At 31.7% G+C, this 19846-nt stretch overlaps 1 protein-coding gene and 1 non-coding gene across 6 annotated transcripts; one reads left to right on the forward strand and one right to left on the reverse strand.

Annotated features, from left to right (window-relative positions):
* Positions 1-8655: 8655 nt before the first annotated feature.
* On the forward strand, positions 8656-8727 carry TRNAM-CAU (transfer RNA methionine (anticodon CAU)). Its single transcript has one exon. It is a non-coding gene; the product is annotated as a tRNA-Met (tRNA).
* A 188-nt stretch (positions 8728-8915) lies between these two features.
* On the reverse strand, positions 8916-13156 carry LOC130938454 (putative glucose-6-phosphate 1-epimerase). Of its 5 annotated transcripts, none has more exons than XM_057867192.1 (11): positions 12804-13156; positions 12492-12644; positions 11961-11999; positions 11650-11800; positions 11426-11500; positions 11183-11239; positions 10931-11094; positions 10668-10802; positions 10041-10143; positions 9716-9815; positions 8916-9398 (listed from the first exon to the last, which is right to left on the reverse strand). In XM_057867192.1, the coding sequence occupies exons 4-11, from the start codon at positions 11758-11760 to the stop codon at positions 9190-9192; spliced, it is 954 nt and encodes a 317-aa protein (XP_057723175.1). In that variant the 5' UTR covers positions 11761-11800; positions 11961-11999; positions 12492-12644; positions 12804-13156; the 3' UTR covers positions 8916-9189. The 5 variants fall into 5 exon arrangements, with proteins under 5 accessions (XP_057723175.1, XP_057723159.1, XP_057723149.1 ...); XM_057867176.1 differs by having other exon boundaries at positions 8917-9398; positions 11650-11884; positions 12804-13155; XM_057867166.1 differs by having other exon boundaries at positions 8917-9398; positions 11650-11889; positions 11956-11999; positions 12804-13155.
* Between the last annotated feature and the right edge of the window lie 6690 nt (positions 13157-19846).

Below are 19846 nucleotides of genomic sequence, written 5' to 3' on the forward strand. Positions count from 1 at the left end.
TTTATCCAAGATTGGCTAGATATAAAAGCAGTAGAATATCATTTAAAATACCTGAGGATTCCAACCATTGTGGGAAGGTCCAAGAAGTAGATTTCAAATTTGTCCGAGAAGATGTGGAAGAAGTTAAAGGGATAGTAAGAACAAACTCTATCTAAAGAGGGGAAGGAGGTCATAATCAAATCCTTTTCGATCTACATTATGGGATGTTTTGAGATTTCAAAAACTCTTTGCAACCATATTGGAAGGATGATTAGCAAATTTTAATGGGGGAGTCGGAATGGAAAAAGGAAGATACATTGAGTGGCTTGGAATAAAATGTGCAAAGCAAAGGAGGAGGGAGGCATGGGGTTCAAAAATTTTGAAGCATTAAACGAGGCTTTACTAAAAAAAACAAGACTGAAGGTTGATCAAAAGCCCCTCATCCCTACTTGCTAGAGTTCTAAAAACTAAATACTATGCCAGAAAAAGTTTTAACCATGAAGATAGAAGATATAATCTGAACTATACATGGAGGAGTATTTAGGATGCCAAGTGGGTGCTAGAAATGGGAGTCGTATGGGGGATTGGTTCAGGTAGAAACACAAGAATATGGGATGATCCTTGGCTTCCTAATCAAAATGACTTTAAGATTTGGAGCCCTTGTACTAGTTTCGATCAAGAAGTCACGGTAGATACTCTAATCAACCAAGAAGACATGAGCTGGGACTAGGAACTAATCAAACAGAATTTTTTACCATTTGAGGCAAAATAAATACTAGCACTACCATTAGACATCCAGGCACAAGAAGATAAATTTTATTAGAAGAATAGAAAAAATTGGAGAATATGAGGTGAAGAAAGCCTACCACATGATTCAATTAAGAGCCCAACAAATCCCAAACAATAGTGATCCAATCCAAACCCAGAATTGGATATCGAAGCAGGTGTGGAAAATTAAAACTCCTCTTAAAATTCTCAATTTCTTCTGGACACTCATAGAAAAGTTTCTGTCAACGAAGAAGAACTTGCAAACTAGAGAAATTAATTGCATTAGTCTCTGCCCGAGATGTTTTGAAATGGAAAAATCAGATGAGCACCTGTTCAAGGATTGTAGTTGGGTAAGGCATTTTTGGTTCTCATCCCTATTCACAATCAGGACTGAATCAGCAGTTGGCTCACTATTACGGGTATGGATTGAGAAGTTGTCAGACCAAATCGGAAGAGAAGAATGAGAACTTTTCCTGCATTCATAATGTATGGACTGCAAGGAACAAACTCATATTTGAGGGAGCAGGAGCCACTGGAACGGCGGGCCGATAAGGCTCTGACAGCGCATGTAGAATTTGAGGCAGCAGCAACAAAAACGTTGAAGACAGCTCGCGCCCCCCTCCAAGAAACCCCAGTCCGACGTGGTGAAGTCCCTGAGTCCTAAGAAGATTTAATATGAATGTAAATATTGCATACAATAATGATAATAGGAGAGGAGTGGATGTAGTCAAAAAGAGCTTAATTAAGTTGTTTACCCAAACTAACTCTTAGTCTTGAGAGAGTGAGTAGTCAGTGGAAGGAGACTAGATGATAAGGATCCAGGGGCAGGGGCAGTAGACGTGCAGAATTCTTCGTCGTTACAAACTACAAATGCTAAAGCGTTCGAAAGGCATTGTAGTAAGTTTTGCCTCAAAATCAGCACAAGCCGCAGTGTGTTTGATCTTTGACAAAATATTATTGCAAATTTGTTTACTTTTATACTCAACTATGTACTAGAAATGACAAAAAAATTGGCCAAAATAAATACCCTGTTGTGATAAGAACAACTGATGTGGATGCCCATTTTTCATGATACTTAGTTTACCAAGGATGATTTTATTTAATTATGTTTAAAAGTAAAGCTTCTGTGTGCTTATAAATAGTAGCTAATATGAAGCATACAATACACTAATCAACAATAAAATCACTCTTTCTTTTTTCATATACTGTTCTTCTCTCTCTTTTACTAATAAGTTGCTACATATATTAGTAGATAAATATGTATAAAATATCTCTATTATATTGAGATAATTATATTGGTGAATATTAAACTTATTTATTTACGTCTCTTTATTTTACATCTATTACATCTTCCTTATTTATTTATTTTACAATACGTTATCAGCACGAGACTCTGATCAAATTTTAGGAATACTTAGGTAACAAATTTTTATTATGTCAAAGCTCTCTCATCTTGAATTTAATGCTATTGATATATCTGAAAATAACTATTTATCATGGATACTAGATGCTGAAATCCATCTTGATTCAATGGATCTTGGAGATACTATTAAGGCTGAAAATAATGTATCCCAGAAGGATAAAGCCAAAGCCACGATCTTCCTTCATCGTCATCTTGACGAAAGATTGAAAAATGAATATCTCACATCAAAGGATCCTACAGATCTGTGGAAAGACCTTGAAGAAAGGTATAATCATCAAAAGACGGTTATACTTCCTCAAGCCCGATATGAATGGACGCACTTGTGTCTACAGGATTTTAAATCCATAAATGAATATAATTCAGCAATGTTTTGAATCACCTCACGAATAAAGTTATGTGGGAAAAAGATAATTGATAATAACATGCTAGAGAAAACTTTCTCGACCTTCCATGCCTCGAATGTGCTCCTGCAGCAGCAGTATCGAGAAAAAGAATTTAAAAAATATTTTGAGCTAATTTTTTGCCTTCTTGTTGCTGAACGCAACAATGAATTGCTATTGAAAAATCATGAAGTGTGCCCAGCTGGCACTGCCCTATTTTCTGAAGCAAATGTGGTAAATCATTACCCCAGAAGAGGTAAATGGCAAAGTTTTGGTAACAAGAAAAATTATGGAAGAAAAAAGGAATTATGTTCACAAGAAAGGATCTCACCAGAAGTGGGATAAAGAAAGAAACAATAGGCAAAATAAATCAATTGAGGATAAATGTTTTCGTTTTGGTAGAAAAGGCCATTGGTCACATACCTGTCATACCCCAAGGCACCTAATCGATCTTTATTAAGCATCTTTGAAAAATGATGACAAAGGAAAGGAAACAAATTTTGTTTCAAATGATGTTAAAAATTACACCACTCATTATGATGTATCTGATTTCTTTGAGGATCATGAAGGAAATATTGGTCATTTGATCAATGATGGAATAGTTTAATATGTAAAATTGTTAAGTATTCATATAAATAAATAATGAAAGAAACTTATTATTAAGTGTTATTTTATGCATTTAAATTTCAAATATGATGTATAATAAAATATTTATGAATTTCAAAATGACTGAAAGTGCCAAGATAATAATAATAAAATTTTTAGTATATACTATACTTCTTAGAAAAATATTTTCAATCAAGGAAATAATTTTACTCCGTAAATATTTCTACTCATTTTATTATTATTTGTCTTTGAAGAGAATGGCAAGGACATATAGTGAAGATGTTTGCCTTGCGAATAGTGCAAGTTCGCACACCATTCTCAAAAGTGATATATATATATATATATATATATATATATATATATATATATATATATATATATATATATATATACCCATCTTGTGCCAAAAGAAGAATATGTGAATACTATTATTGGCTCAAGCAATGTGATAGAAGGCTCAGGAAGAGCTATAATTTTGTTTCATGGAGGAACAAAATTTATAAAAAATAATGCACTATTATCTACTGAGTCTCTAAGAAACTTATTGATTTTCGAAGATATTCGCCGAAATTGATATCATATTGAAACAATGAATGAGAAAAATCATGAGTACTTATATATCACAACTCATGATTTAAATAAAAAGGTTATATTAGAAAAGTTACCCTTACTTTCATCTGGATTATATTATACCAAGATTAGTGCAATTGAATCACATGCCATTGTAAACCAGAAGTTTACTATCCCAAATGAATTCATAATTTGACACGACCGATTGGGTCATCTGGGAACAACCATGATACAGAAAATTATTGAAAACTCCTATGGACATTCACTAAAGAACCAGAAGATTCTTAAATCTAGTGAATTTTGGTGTGCTGCATGTTCTTAGGGAAAGTTAATTTTAAGGCCATCACCAGTAAAGATTGGATTTGAGTCCCCTAAATTTCTAGAAATGATTCAAGGCGATATATGTAACATATTCATCCACCATGTGGATCTTTTAGATATTTTATGGTCCTAATAGACGCGTCTTCGAGATGGTCACATGTGTGCTTATTGTCTTCTCGCAACCTGGCGTTTGCGAGATTACTTGCTCAAATTATTCGATTAAAAGCATAGTTTCCAGAAAATCCAATCAAAGCAATTTGTCTTAATAATGCTGGTGAATTTACTTTCCAAACCTTTAATGCTTATTGTATGGCTAATAGAATAAGTGTTGAACATCCAGTAGCTCATATACACACACAAAATGGGTTAGTAGAATCACTTATTAAACGCCTCCAATTAATTGCTAGACCCTTACTTATGAGAATAAATCTCCCAACCTCGGTTTGGGGCATGCTATTTTACATGCTGCAGCACTTATTCGTGTGAGGCCAACAAGTTACCATTAGTTCTCTCCTATGCAATTAGCTTTTGGCCAGCAGCCAAATATTTCCCATTTAAGAATATTCGGGTGTGCAATATATGTTCCCATTGCACCATCTTCTCGCACCAAAATGGGACCCCAAAGGAAATTGGGAATATATGTTGGATATGATTTTCCCACTATAGTAAGGTATCTTGAGATACAAAGTGGAGATGTATTTAAATTCTGATTTGCAGATTGTCATTTTGATGAATCAAAATTTTCAAAATTAGGGAGAGAGAATAAGCTTCCTAAAAAGGAACTTAATTGGAATGCATCATCCTTGATGCATTTGGATCCTCGATCAGGGCAATGTGAACTAGAAGTTCAAAATATTATACATTTGCAAAGAATAGCAAATGAATTTCCCGATGCATTTTCTGATACAAAGAGGATAACCATATCTTATACACCAGCGAAAAATGTCTCAATTCGAATTGATGTCCCATTTGGACAAATTGCTACCAAAGAAAATACACGCTAGAAGCGTAGTAGGCTTGTCGGTTCCAAAGACAAAAATCTTTGAAAAAGAAAAGAGGTAAATACTATTCTTGTTGAAAAAAATATAGTAAAGACACCTGCAGTTGTCCAAAATTCTGATTTAGTTGTAACGCCAGAAGACGTTCAGGTACCTGAAAATTGTGAAAATGACGAGATCTCGATAAATTATGTCTTTACAGGAAAAAAATAGGATCGAAATAAGACAATTATCGATGAAATATTTACATATAATATGGCATTAAATATCATGCATGCAAGTAAGGATCTTAAGCCAAGATCAGTTGAAGAATGCCGACAAATAAATGATTGGCCAAAATGGGAAGAAGCCATAAAGGTTGACTTAGACTCACTTGCAAAACGTGAAGTCTTTGGACCTGTAGTCCATACACCAGAAGATGTAAAACCTTTTGGATACCGGTGGGTATTTGTGAGAAAATGAAATAAAAAAAATGAAGTTGTATGCTACAAAGCTCGACTTGTGACACAAGGGTTTTCACAAAGGCCCAGTATAGATTATGAAGAAATATATTCTCCTATAGTGGATGCAATAACATTGCGTTATTTGGTCAGTTTATCCGCATACCATAAACTACATATGCATTTAATGGATATGGTAACAACCTATTTATACGGATCATTAGATCGTGATATCTATATAAAAGTCCTTGAAGGACTAAAGATATCTAAACCATCTAATGAATATTCACAAGGGTTATACTCAGTCAAATTACAAAGATCTTTATATGGTCTAAAGCAATCTAGACGAATGTGATATAATCGTCTTACTGAGTATCTGGCAAAAAACGGATTTAAGAATGATGATATCTGCCCCATGTGTCTTCATAAAGAAATCTGCATCTAGATTCATTATAATTTCTGTGTACGTTGATGATTTAAATATCATTGGAACTCTTGAAAAGATTTCAACAATTATAAAAACTCTAAAAGAAGAGTTTGAGATGAAAGATCTTGGAAAGACTAAATTTTGTCTCGGCCTGCAGATCGAGCATACAAAAAATAGGATCTTTATTCATCAAACAGCATACACAGAAAAGATCTTAAAGAGATTTTATATGGATAAGTCACATCCATTAAGTACCCCAATGATCGTAAGGTCTTTGGATGTGAAAAAAGATCAATTCCGTCCTAAAGAAGAAAATGAAGATATCCTTGGTCCTGAAGTACCATATCTTAGTGCCATTGGAACACTAATGTATTTTGCTAATAATACACGACCCGATATGTCATTTGCTGTAATTTGCTAGCAAGATATAGTTCTTCTCCAACCAGAAGACATTGGAATGGAATCAAACAAATCTTTCGATATCTTCATAGAACAATTGATATGGGATTGTTCTATCCATATGGATCCAAGTCACAACTAGTTGGCTATGCAGATGCAGAATACTTGTCTGATCCACATAAAGGGAGATCTCAAATAGGATACCTGTTCACATATGGTGGTACAACTATATGATGGAGGTCCACGAAACAGACGATAGCAGCAACCTCCTCTAATCATGCTAAAATACTAGCGATACATGAAGTAAGTTGCGAGTGTTTTTGGCTCAAGAGTTTGATTCAATATATTCTGTAATCATGTAGACTTATTGACCATAAGATAGCTCCAACTATCCTGTTTGAAGATAATACAGCATGCATTGCTCAACTTAAGGGTGGATACATCAAAGGTGATAGAACAAAGCATATTTCACCAAAATTCTTCTTCACTCATGATTTTCAAAATCAAAGGACAATTGATGTCCAACAGATCTGCTCAAATGATAATCTGGCATATTTATTTACAAAGTCACTCCCAAAATTCTCCTTTGAAAAATTGGTACATCAAATTGGGATGCACTGATTTTGAAACATTAAATGATATCGACAAGAGATGGAGATTGTACTCTTTTTTTCTTGGTCAGGTTTTTTCCATTGGTTTTTTCTTGACAAGGTTTTTAATGAGGCAGTCCCCATCACAAAGGATATTGTACTCTTTTTCCTTCACTAAAGTTCTTTCCCATTGGGTTTTTCTTTAGTAAAGTTTTAATGAGGCATAATCCTAAATGGTCCTCCAAGGGGGAGTGTTGTGATAAGAACAACTGATGTGGATGTCCATTTTTTATGATACTTAGTTTATTAAAGGTGATTGTATTTAATTATGTTTAAAAGTAAAGCTTCTGTGTGCTTATAAATAGCAGCTAATATGAAGCATACGATACACTACAATCAACAATAAAATCACTCTCTCTTTTTTCATTACTGTTCTTCTTTTTCTTTTACTAATAAATTGCTACATATATTAGTAGATAAATATATATAAACTATCTCTATTATATTGAGATAATTATATTGGTAAATATTAAAGTTATTTATTTATATCTCTTTATTTTATATCTAGTACATCTTATTTATTTATTTATTTTACAACATGCCCGACTGAATTATGTATGATAAGGAGGTACATGGACCCAACTAAATTTTGTATGAATCAAGTTTAAACTTTGAAAATAAATTTAATTATTAATGAGTTGAGTATTTAGCCAAGTTCAATTTTCATAAATTAAGTTTTAGTTTGGTTTAATTCGACTCAACTCAACTCACTTTCAAATCAAAAAATAAAATATTAATTTGTTATATTTTAACATTTAGATAGGTTTAGATTACTAGAATAAAATTGAAATACTAAAAACATTAAAGGTAAAATTAATATAAATTAAATATTAAAAATAAAAAACGCTACTTTTATTTTAAGAATCTAAAATACATTATCACCATAAGAGTATAAAACTGATCCAACACGTGAAATATTATCTTTTTTCTTTTTCTTTATTTCCTTAATTTAGTGCTAAAGTGATTTACATTTTACAATCATACTTGTGTAGGATTTAGGGGTGTGCATGTACAAGACCGGACTGAATTTTGTTAAACTCGAATTCAGTTTTAGTATTCTATCAGGTTTATTTTAAAAATTTAAATCTAATTCTAAACTAACTTGGGTTAAATCAGATTAATCGGATGTATAATTAGAATTTATAATTTTATAAATTTTATATAATAAATTAATAAAATATAATTTTTAAAAGTTAAATTTAATAAATATTATACACATTTAATCATTTATATAACAAAATAAATCGTTTTAATGGTAATATTATATAACATAAAAATATTAGCTGAAATATAAACACATAACATTTTTTATTAATTTTATTATAAAATATGTATTTTAGTTATATAATATGGTTTCAGATCGGATTGGATCAATTCAAAACATACCACAAACCCAATTTAAAATGACAAAGAATAAAAATAACAAATTTAAACTTGATAAAATATAACAGTTGAAGCCTAGTTCAATTGGTAAAACCATATACTTCTTAATAAGATGTATTCGAATTCAAATCTTGAGAAATATGTCAAGTGTTGAATATGAGTTCTTTAATGTTGTGTAGGTGAGTGTATAGTATGTGTATTGTGGTACCTAAGATTGTTCAATACATCAAAAAAAAACTTGATAAAATATTACTTGAGTCTGGAAAACATACATGAAATAAATAATATATTACTGGTAATATTATTAAACAATCAGAGTGGCGCAGCGGAAGCGTGGTGGGCCCATAACCCACAGGTCCCAGGATCGAAACCTGGCTCTGATAATAAGAGTAGCTTCCGGAATAGCATTAATTTTTGTTCATTTGTCTTCAACTTCCCGATATTTTAAATTTTTTGTAGTCATGTCTGCTAACCAAACCTTTTAGTTGTCTTCTCCGATTGCAGGGCCATTTTTGCTCATGTTTCGCCCTCCCGGTAAAGTCTAGTTTTTCATTGTTAAAGACAAAATTAGCCTTCGCGGAACAGTGACATTATTATAAAATCGAAATTTTGAACCACTTTTTTCTGGAAAATTCATGGATTTACCATATAGTGGTCACCACCAAAGTATTCAAAATAAATAGAAATTTGATAGCCATTCTCACAAAAACATAGGCCTTCATAAAAAAGCAGCATCACCCAAAACCTGACTCTGCCTTAAAAAAAGAAACACTATCTCTACAACTTAATGTTAATGTAACATCATCAAAAGACACCAACTACTGATAAAAACTTTGTACACTTCTTCAGAGGCCATCTCTGTCGAGACCAAGGCGCTCACTACAAAAACTTGATGCCACAACCGAGAGCTGCAGCCGCCCTGTCCATTCCTCTCCGGGCTTCAAGATCACCGGTTTCTCAAATACTGCCCCATCAACACAAAGCATCTGTTTATACTCCTCGTCGCCCATGTCCACCATCGACTTTGCCTTCTTATCCCATGGATTCCACACAGCTGCACATTGAGGTATACAGAAAGGTGTTGGTAATAATTCGAGAAACCAACATTAAACTACAGAGGAAAATAGTTCGGAAAGTGTTGATCTAATAGTTATTTTCCATCACTAAATCACCTTACAAGTTTTCTTACTTTAGAGGATTCAAATTCAAAAGAAAGGGACTGCTTATTTCTTGCAATACCAATTTAAATCGATAGCGTAACTGAAATCATATTGACAAATTAGCATTGTTGGCATGATTGTAAGAAGTAGCTCTCATTATAAGGAAGAAATGATAGTCTTTTTGAATGATAATATGAGCAGAGTAGCATACCAACATCAGGGAGACCTTCCTTTCGCATAACAAATGTCCTTTTCCTCTCGTGATCTAGAACTGCAATTATGTTCGGAGAGCTAAGATAAACTCGATCAACCTGCCAAGGAAAAATCAATGACGTTGAAAACTTCTGCCTAATACAACATGTCCAAGAGTAAAGACATCATGAACTGAATGAATATCTGATTGACCAAACGCATAGACGAAAATTGCAGATGCATTGTTGTAGTTTGCGTGATAGGAAAAAAAAGAGATTGATTTGCACAATGGAAGCATAAATATGCATAAACCTGTTAACATGCAGAGATTCCAGAAGATTTACCTCAGATTCAAATGTTATCGCATCTCCTTGTTCTGTGAATCGTTCCTTCTGCAAAAGGTTGTCCAGATAGTCGAGTGTCTCCAAACCTTCAATCCTTATCTCGCTACAAAAAGTTGTTAATGTCAATTTGAATCATCAAGCTAAAAAGATTTCCTTATTTTATGATGTCAAATACAAATAATATCAGTACTATGTATGCGGCGCCAATTTGCTAAATATTCAAATATATCATCACATAGACAACAACCAGTAAAAATTACAAACAAAATTTATGTTTTCTCTAGTGAACAACTCATCTCAAGTTCAAATATCCATGCTAGTTTCACATCAATAGACATTGTTTAGTCTTTAGTAGCTTCAACCAAAAAAGTACATTCCTCTCTTATTAGATTTAATGTTGAATTAATACAATTCATTCAAGATATACATCTAGAATTTTTTCTTTCAGATGAATAGACCAAGTATCTATCACCAATGAACCCTGAAGAAGGAATAACCGGAGATGCTAAACAAAATTCTACGTGTTTTAGAAGCTAATATTCCATACATGAGAGAAAAGAGGGTTGATGATAACATCCTGCATCCTCAACAAAGAAAATAAAGACCAAGTATAAGGAACTATCCTACCTGATGTCGGAAACCAGTAAGTACGTGTGATATGCAAATGAGAAACTAAATGGCTTGCCATTGATATTCCTCACTCGTGATATCAAATTCAGATCTCCGTCTGTTGTAAGAGACACCCGAAGACGAAACTCAAAACTGGTACAGTTAGGCATTTGTTAGCTCATTAGTGCTTGTAATTTACTTCAAACACATAAGAAAGTGTACTATATAAAATGTATACATCAGGTTCAAACTACAAACACATATGACGTTCAAGTTCATACCTATGTGGCCAGCACTTCATATCTTCCTCGGATGATTTCAGCAGAAGGTCAACAAATGATTTCCCAATGGAATCATTAGCAGGCAGAGGAGGAGGATTATCATCAATGAACCACATTCTGTTCCTTGCAAATCCATGCAGCTCCAGAGATCCACAGGTTCCAAACTATTAAACAAATTAAGCTTATGATAGGTGAGTTATAAATGTTTGAATTTATTGAGAATGAATAAACGAAAACAGTAATTAAATTTACCTGAGGGAAACATATAGGAATTCCTCCTCGTATTGCTTTTGGAGCCTTGAAAATCGCCTACAATCAATCGCCAATAAGAGCAAGGTATAAGAGATGACTACTTGCCTCTTTATTAAGTGAAATTGGTGAAAATTTCTTATTTCTACAAAATCAACATCAGTTAAACATTTAAAACAACTTAACATATTCGTATCAATTTAAGAAAAACATAGAAGTCATTTTAACAAGTAATAGAACACACACCTTACTGCTTGTGAATAGAAGTTCTTCCCCGTGCTCATTCCTCCATGAAGTGACCTGTGCTCCATGTAAGCTTACCTGATTTCAAAAAGAAGATACACTCGAGTTTAACCAGATATGTCATTGTGATACAAGTTTTCCTTATCACGGATTGGCTTCAAAAGTCATAAATGCTAAAACCATGACTGAAGCAAATGTTAAACTCGAGGCAATCGACAAGTTCTCACCCGTGCCAAAGCACCTCGGGGGTTCCGAAGCACAATTTGATCAATCCCGTTCCAGTCTTTTGTAATTTCAGTTGCTGCTCTACAGTCCCACACAGCTGCAGAATGCCCCATCCAAAATAGTTGCTGAAAATAGTGTAGGTCCTTTACGTCTCTGCTACCGCAAACCCTAATAAGATTCTCGAATTCGGTACGCCGCAATGCGAAAGGATTGATTGAAGGAGAATTCAGACCACATCTACACTATGAAAAACAAGTGAGTTACCATTATCAATCAAATGCTCAATCCAGAATGTCAATTCTGCTTACCTAACCTCGTCAATGGTAACTTTCAGATCTAGGAAACTCTGATCCTATTTAAAAGGGAAAAAAATAAATTAAAAAAATAGCACAGCATATAAGAATTCCACTGTAGCCCTGAACACCAAAAACATGAAACACTGCATTTTGAACATTTGGCAAATGCATATCAACCTACCTGACACATACATAACCCCTTGAAACTTTCAGATTTACAGCAGAAAAAGACAATTAAATATTGAATGAACCAGAAAAGATTAAAATAATAATAATCAATAAAAAAATAAATTAGAAAACCAAGATACATAATAAATAAACATTACGTCATAAAAATTATTCAGGAAAAATGTAAGTTTTATGGAATGCAGCCCAGTTATTTAAAATGAAACGCTTTTATTCACACACCAAAAATGGAAAATAAAGATTGAACCCCCTTCAAAGTCAAGATACCATTTATGGAATATAATCACCAATTACAAAAATGAAATCCCATCAAACTATAGAGGTTACTAAATAGTAAATATATCATGTGTTATTGCACTTACTTTAACAATCCAGAGCTAGGAATCTTAGAAGAACCCTCAAGGCGACACCATGACCAGGATGTAAAAGAAGGAGAAGGAACCACAACAATGCATGACCTCTTTCAATTGGGTTCAGAGATTCACACCACATCCAGTGAAAGAGAGAATCAACACCTGATCAAAACAGCATCAAACAAAAAACAGAGGTGAAAATAAGAGCAATGCATAAAGAGGGAAAGAAATGAACCCTTTTCTTGCATAGAGGCATTTACTCAAACAGAAAACGTGCAGTGAAATGAAAGATGAAGAAAAAGTTGAAAACTTTGAACAAACCCAAGATTTGAAGAGACCAGAGGAAGTGGTAGGTGGCAAAATTGTGGGAAGATGGGAACAAAGCTAAAGATAAGGAGGAAAAACCGGTTTTTGTAAAATTATGTGTGTGTCTGGCGATTGCTGAAGAGATCTAGTACGTGGAGATACGAGAAGTACTTGTACACATGTACAAACCGTCAAGCTTTTTGAATCGTTTTCTTTATGTCACCCTTCATATGTTGATGTCTTTCTTTCAAATTTTTTATTTGCTGCAGAAAAATAATTAACAAAGAATTAAGTAACAGATGCACTGTTTCTGCGTTGAGGTGGTTGAAAGTTACCTTTATTATTATTGTTGTTATTATTATTATTATTAGAATCTAATTCTCACTTAAAAGCTATGATGCACGACACGAGACAAGATATACGAAATATGCGGATCCACAAATTTTAAAATTTTATATAATATAAGAACATAATATATATAAAATATAAAGTATTTTTTTAGATAAATTATAATAAATTTTTGATATTTTATTGATATTAAAATATAAAATAATTTTTTAATTATTTTTAGTATTTTTTTAATTATATAAAAATATTTAAAATATTTTTTATTTTAATAAACAATAATATATATTATTTTTAAACTCATTTCAAGAATATATGTTAAGAATAAGTTTGAACACGCTAACACATGATGGTATTTTTTATTTTTAATTATTAAAAAACGGTTGGACACAACAGACACGCGTGTCGAACGAGTGTCGATGAATGTCGTGTCCAAAATGTGTCCGACACAGGAACACGGCAACTCAACAAATTGTCCGTGCTTCATAGCTTAAAAATAATTTTTTACATATATTCAATTCGACTATGTTACGTGTATACTAAAATTAATCACCAAAATTAGTCACCAGTATAAAATATATATTGAAATATAAATACACATTGAAAATAAATTAAAGGGATAAGTACTTTTTTCCTCCCCAAGGTCTGGGTCAAAATCAAAATCGTCCCCGAACATTTTTTTTATTAAAATCATCCTCAACGTTAAAAAATCGTCCTTTTCTATTTTTTTGACCAAATTACCCTTAATTATTAAAAAAAATTAAATATAATATTTAAAAAAAAATTAAACCCCCCTCCCCCCCCCCAAACACCCATTTCTTCGTCTGTCTCCCTCCCCCTCCCCACACCCATTTCTTCGTCCCTCTCCCTCAGCCCCCGCCGCCCCTGCGTCCAGCCTCGCCGCCGCCGCCTCTGCGTCCAGCCCGCCGCCGCCGCCTCTGCGTCCAGCCCGCCGCCGCCGCGTCCAGCCCAACCCGCCGCCCCTGCTTTTCTACTTTTGCTTTCTGCCTTCTGTTTCTTCTTATTCTTTTTCTTCTTCTTCTGTAATCTGTTGATGAAATTTCTGAATTTCTGAATTTATGAAATTTGTTGTTGTTGATGAGGGGTGAGGGGGTGGTTGAGGGGAAGGCAGTGAGGGGTGAGGGTGGGTTACGGTGAGGGTGGGGGTGGTTGAGGGGGGAGGCAGTGAGGGGGTGGGGGTGAGGGGGGTTACGGTGAGGTTGGGGGTGGTTGAGGGGGGAGGCAGTGAGGGGGGGGTTACGGTGAGGGTGGGGGTGAGGGAGTGGTTGAGGGTGGGGGTGAGGGGGTGGTTGAGGGGGAGGCAGTGAGGGGTGGGGGTGAGGGGGGGGTTACGGTGAGGGTGGGGATGAGGTGAGGGGGTGAGGGGGTGGTGGTGAGGGAGTGGTGTTTGTGTCTGTTGTTGTTGTTGTTGTGGTGGTGGTGGTGGTGGTAGTGGTGGTGGTGGTGGTTATGGTGGTGGTGAAGAGGAGAATGATGAAGATAAGAGTATTTTGGTCCAAAAATTTGAAAAATGATGATTTTAAAGCGTTTTTGAACGTTGGGGATGATTTTAATAAGAAGAAAAGGTTAGGGACGATTTTGATTTCGACCCCAAACCTTGGGGACGAAAAAAGTATTTATCCCTAAATTAAATCATACATATATTATACACAAATACGTTGGTGACTGATTTTAGTGGCTGATTTTAATATACAAATAGCATTTTTGTATTCAATTATGTCAAACTATATCAATAAAAAATAATTATTTTTTATATTGATTGTATAAATTATTATAAAAAAAATAAATATAATTAAATAATTATGAAAAATATTAAAGACTATATCATTCTATCAAAATAAAACACTTAATCTTAGATCTCTTCTTTTCCTCGTTTCTTTTCAGCTAAATAGTTTTGCACTTTTGCAAAACATGATGGTCTGTGAAATTATACAGTGACTCAAACGGATCTCTAAAATATAGTAATACATTAGCATTGTTCTTAATGAAATTCTTTGCACTTCACAAAAAAGATTTCGAATACTAATTTAATAAAGAAAAAAAAAGACGTATCTAAAAATTAGCTAGGACTTATAATACTAATTCTATTTACAAATATTCAATTCGATCTAAATTATTTTAAGTAAGTTGGCAATCTAATCCACAACGAGTTGAGATGAACGGATTGAGCTGCGAATATAATCGGATACAGATTTAAATTTAATCTAACACAATTAACTTATATCTCTAATATATTATAGTATGTAATTAAAAATTATTATACATATATAATAAAGTTGATGAAAATTGAATCCACATCTTCTCATTTTTTAATTTTAACATGGTTTTTATTATAATTTTGTTACTTTTGATTTTAATATTAGCTTAATTTTGGTATTTTTTTTATTAGTATATTTATAAACTATAATATGATTAAATATTATGTTTGATTGAAAAAATTAATTGTTGTGGGTCAAGTCAGGTAAAGTCGGATGTGAAATATTAGAATGCGGGTAAGATAGGGTTGAGTTTTAAAGAGAAATAATTTCGCGGATAAAATTAGAATAGAGTTTAAATTCTACACTACCAGTTAGAGTTAAGCTTTTATTCAAGATGAAAATCTTGCATTATCTGCTATAAAGTACGGATATTTTTTGAATTATCATGTCTGTGTATAAGACACATTTTAAACACGATATTCATCAATACTCATTTAACACGTATTTTTTATATCTAACCGTGTCTTAATAAAATATAAAACAAAAATCAAACATGTTTAAACACACTTAAATATTATTACGTATCTAGTCTTATTTTTAGCATGTATTCTTGCAATAAATTTAAAAATAGTATATATTGTTATTTATTAAAATAAAAAATATTTTAAATATTTTATATAATAAAAAATATACTAAAAATAATTTAAAATTTTAATTTATATTTTAATATTAATAAAAATATTAAAATATTATCATAACGTATCTAAAAAATACTATTATATATATAATTTTTATACCTGTATTGTGTTGTGTTATATCTCGTATCTGTTGATGCCTTGCATGAATCATGATAGGTAATGTGAAGTTGTGAACAGAGTTTAATTCACATTAATTAATTTAAAAAGTTAAGTTGATTCAATTTAAAGTTGATGACCTTTTTTTCATGCCAAATTTGAACAATCAATTGAATATGAGTAATTAAATTGAAAAATATCTTTAAAGTTTTATTTTGATAAATAAATTAGTTCTTAGACTATTTTTTGATAGAGTATTTGTCTAAATCAGTTCTCAAAAAGAATTTTAAAAATAAACATTTTAGTTTTGAAAAAAAATTAATACACAGATTAATTCTAATATTTTTTTCATCATACATAATAGTCTTTTATCTATTTTTTGACGTAACTCACTAACAAAAAATACAATTTTGATACACTTTTTTGTTATTATTATTATTAATTGCATAATAATATTGTACCAAAACCTTTTGTCTATTTTTGAACAAAGATAATAATAAATTTATTCATTAAATTCTTATGCATGTATTTAAATATAAAAAGAGTATTTGCATAAAAATTTATATATATATATATATATATATATATATATATATATATATATATATATATATATATATATATTGTCACTCATCATAATAATAATAATAATAATAATATTGTTCCATAAAGTTACGTTATTGGAGATTATTCTATAAAAACTCAAGGTTAAAACCATTTGTTATTTTGTATTTAATATAACTTAGTTTGGTATGATAGTTAGAAATTAAGCATAATTAAATTTATTTTTTTATTTTCATTTGAATCTCAATTTGATCACTAAATTATCAATTAACTCAAAAAACTAACTAAATTTCTACTTTATAATTATACTAACTTAACATGCACATCCATAGCACATATATTATTTTTCTTTTATTTATAACGTGTGCAAAAATCATATTAACAAAAAAAGTGTGTCAAATTTTGTATTTTTCGTTAGTGAGTTACGTCGAAAAATGAACAAGAGACTGTTATATTTGATAAAAAAAAGTGCCGAAATTTGATCTGTGTATTAATTTTTTTAGAGACTAAAATATTCATTTTTAAAATATTTGGAGACTAATTTGAATAATTATTCTGCCAGAAAATAAATTAGAAATTGATTTGTTTGCGAAATAAAATTTTAGAGATATTTTTATGTATTTATTTTTTTTATAAACTAAACATATTCGCTTTTAAAATTGTTAAAGACTGATTTAGATAATTACTCAATTTTTTTCTGGAACTGTGGTGGAAAAAAAACGACGGTCACAAACCGTGGGGAGAAGGAATCTCAATTCCCATTCTCAATGATGAAATTTCTTTGGATTGAATATGACTGAAAATGAAACTCCATCAGTGTCACTTACTTCAAAACATTATTTCTTCTTTTTCACATATTCTCTTCTGTTTTCTTCAATGAGTTGTTCAAAATGGATTGCCCATGGAATCTCAAGCTTATCTTATTATTAGTACAGTGTTTTCCTTTTCTTTCAACTTTGTTTTCTGTTACATACTATGTGTACAAAGACAGATAAATCAAGCTATTATTTTGATATGGAAAGAAAGCTGCATTGTAAAATTTGTAATAAAATATTTTTATATTCACTGCTCATAAACAAAAATATTTTTTTTAAAAGGAGAAATCAATTCAATTTTTCAACCAAAATCCAAATAGTGGATTCATATACACAAATTATTTTTTATTAAATGTATACAACAGTAACAAAAGCAATATTAATTAAAATTAAAAATAATTAATCTGGTAACTTATAATTTGAGTTCAACTTTTAGAAATTAAAAGGAGCAACCACAAAAAATGTCCTCAACTTGTCAAGCTGTTGATAAAAATAGCTTTAAAATTTGTTTATGATAAAAATATCTTTAAAATATTTTAAAATATAATAAAAGTAACTAAAAGATATAATTTTAAGAAGTGACAAATGACTTTTATATTTTGTAAATTCTGGTCCAAAATTTTATGAAATATTTGGATAACTATTTAAAAAGTGCATGAAAAAAAAAACTAAAAATTGATTTCTAAACATTTTCTTTTTATCTTTTAAAAATACTTTTGGCTATTTAAAAAATTTAAAACAAATATACTTAATGTAAAATCACCCACTTTTAATTCCTACATAGATTATTAGTACCTAATTAGTATTTGACTTGATTTTATTTTTCTTTTTCTATTTGATTGCAATTAAAGAAATTTTAGAATTGTGAATTTTGAACGAGAGAGAGCCTAACACCAAAGAAAGAAAGAAAACACAAAAAAAAAATAGAAGGCAGAAGCTAAAATTAAAAAATAATAGAGAGAAAACGAATACACTTACTTCTAAAGTTACAGCAGTAGCTTATATATACACAAGATAAATATATATATAACTGCTCTACACCAAGACTCACTCAAAACAGAATATACCACTAAATAAAACTAAACTAACTACTTCTCTACTAGGGGTGTTCAAATCCAAACCGATCCAAATTAAACCGCTCATCCAATCCAATTCAAACCGAAACCGATTAAAACCGCACTAATTTGGATCTGATTGGATTTTATTTTTTACAAACCGCTGGATCGGATCGGATTTTGGATCTACTTTTCAAAACCGATCCAATCCAATCCAAACCGCACAATGTACTATAATATTATTATTTTATTATTATATTTATAATTATACTTATAACATGTTTAATTTATTATATATTTTTATATTATTCATGTATTATTATTATTTAATAAATAGTTTATGTTCAAAATGTTATTTATTATTTATTTTAACTAACCTATAATTTTATTTCTATGTTATGTTATCGTTAGTTTTTTAAGATATTGTTGAGACTTATTATGTCATTGTTAATTATTTAAAATTTGATGTTAAGACTTGTTATATGTATTTAATTTTTTTAATTTACAAAACCGCAAATCCAATCCAATCCAAACCGCTTGAAATTGGATCGGATCGGATCGGATTTTTTTTAAAACATCATCCAATCCAAACCGCACCGCAAGTAAAATTAGTGTTCGGATCGGATGAGTTTTTGACTCAAAACCGATCCAAACCGCACCGCGAACACCCCTATTCTCTACTACTTCTCTAATTCTGTTATGAATAACGATTTAGAATCTTTATCTTTTCTCTCCTTTATACCCCCCTCAAACTCGAGTATGGTCGAAGATCAACTCGCAATTTGATCCTCAATCTCTCAAAAAAAGTAGTAGATAAAAGCTTGGTAAAGATATCTGTAATCTGCTCAGCACTTGGAATGTGCACAATATATAGAGAGTTATTCCTCAACTTATCTCTAATGAGCTGAACTTCAAGTTGAAAATGTTTCGTCTTATCTTGGAGGATTGGATTATGCATACGGAGGACTGTGCTCAGGTTATCACAGTGAATCGTAGGAGGAGTCGGCAAAGGGACATCTAGTTCATGAAGAAGATTTTGCAGCCAGACTAATTCAGCTTCACAAGACGCCAAGCTCCTGAATTCTGCCTTTGTAGAACTCCTGCTTATAGTAGATTGCTTCCTACACGACCAATACACTAAATTAGTCCTAAAATAGACACAAAATTCAAATACTGGCCTTCTATCCTCAATGTTAGCAGCCCAATCTGAGTCAAAAAATCATAAAGCCTTGTGTCAGAGCATATGTGAAAGGCCAAGTCGAGTTC

This window comes from Arachis stenosperma, chromosome 1 (genome assembly GCF_014773155.1).
Source record: "Arachis stenosperma cultivar V10309 chromosome 1, arast.V10309.gnm1.PFL2, whole genome shotgun sequence".
In the NCBI taxonomy this organism is placed as follows: Eukaryota; Viridiplantae; Streptophyta; class Magnoliopsida; order Fabales; family Fabaceae; genus Arachis; species Arachis stenosperma.

Excerpts from the sequence above, each read along its gene's own strand:
- LOC130938454 (XM_057867192.1), bottom strand. The coding sequence starts at position 11,760 with ATGGGGCATTCTGCAGCTGTGTGGGACTGTAGAGCAGCAACTGAAATT. Across the intron at positions 11,095-11,182 it reads TTCCTATATGTTTCCCTCAG|TTTGGAACCTGTGGATCTCT; the intron begins GTAAATTTAATT and ends TTTGTTTAATAG. Across the intron at positions 10,144-10,667 it reads TTACTGGTTTCCGACATCAG|CGAGATAAGGATTGAAGGTT; the intron begins GTAGGATAGTTC and ends AACTTTTTGTAG.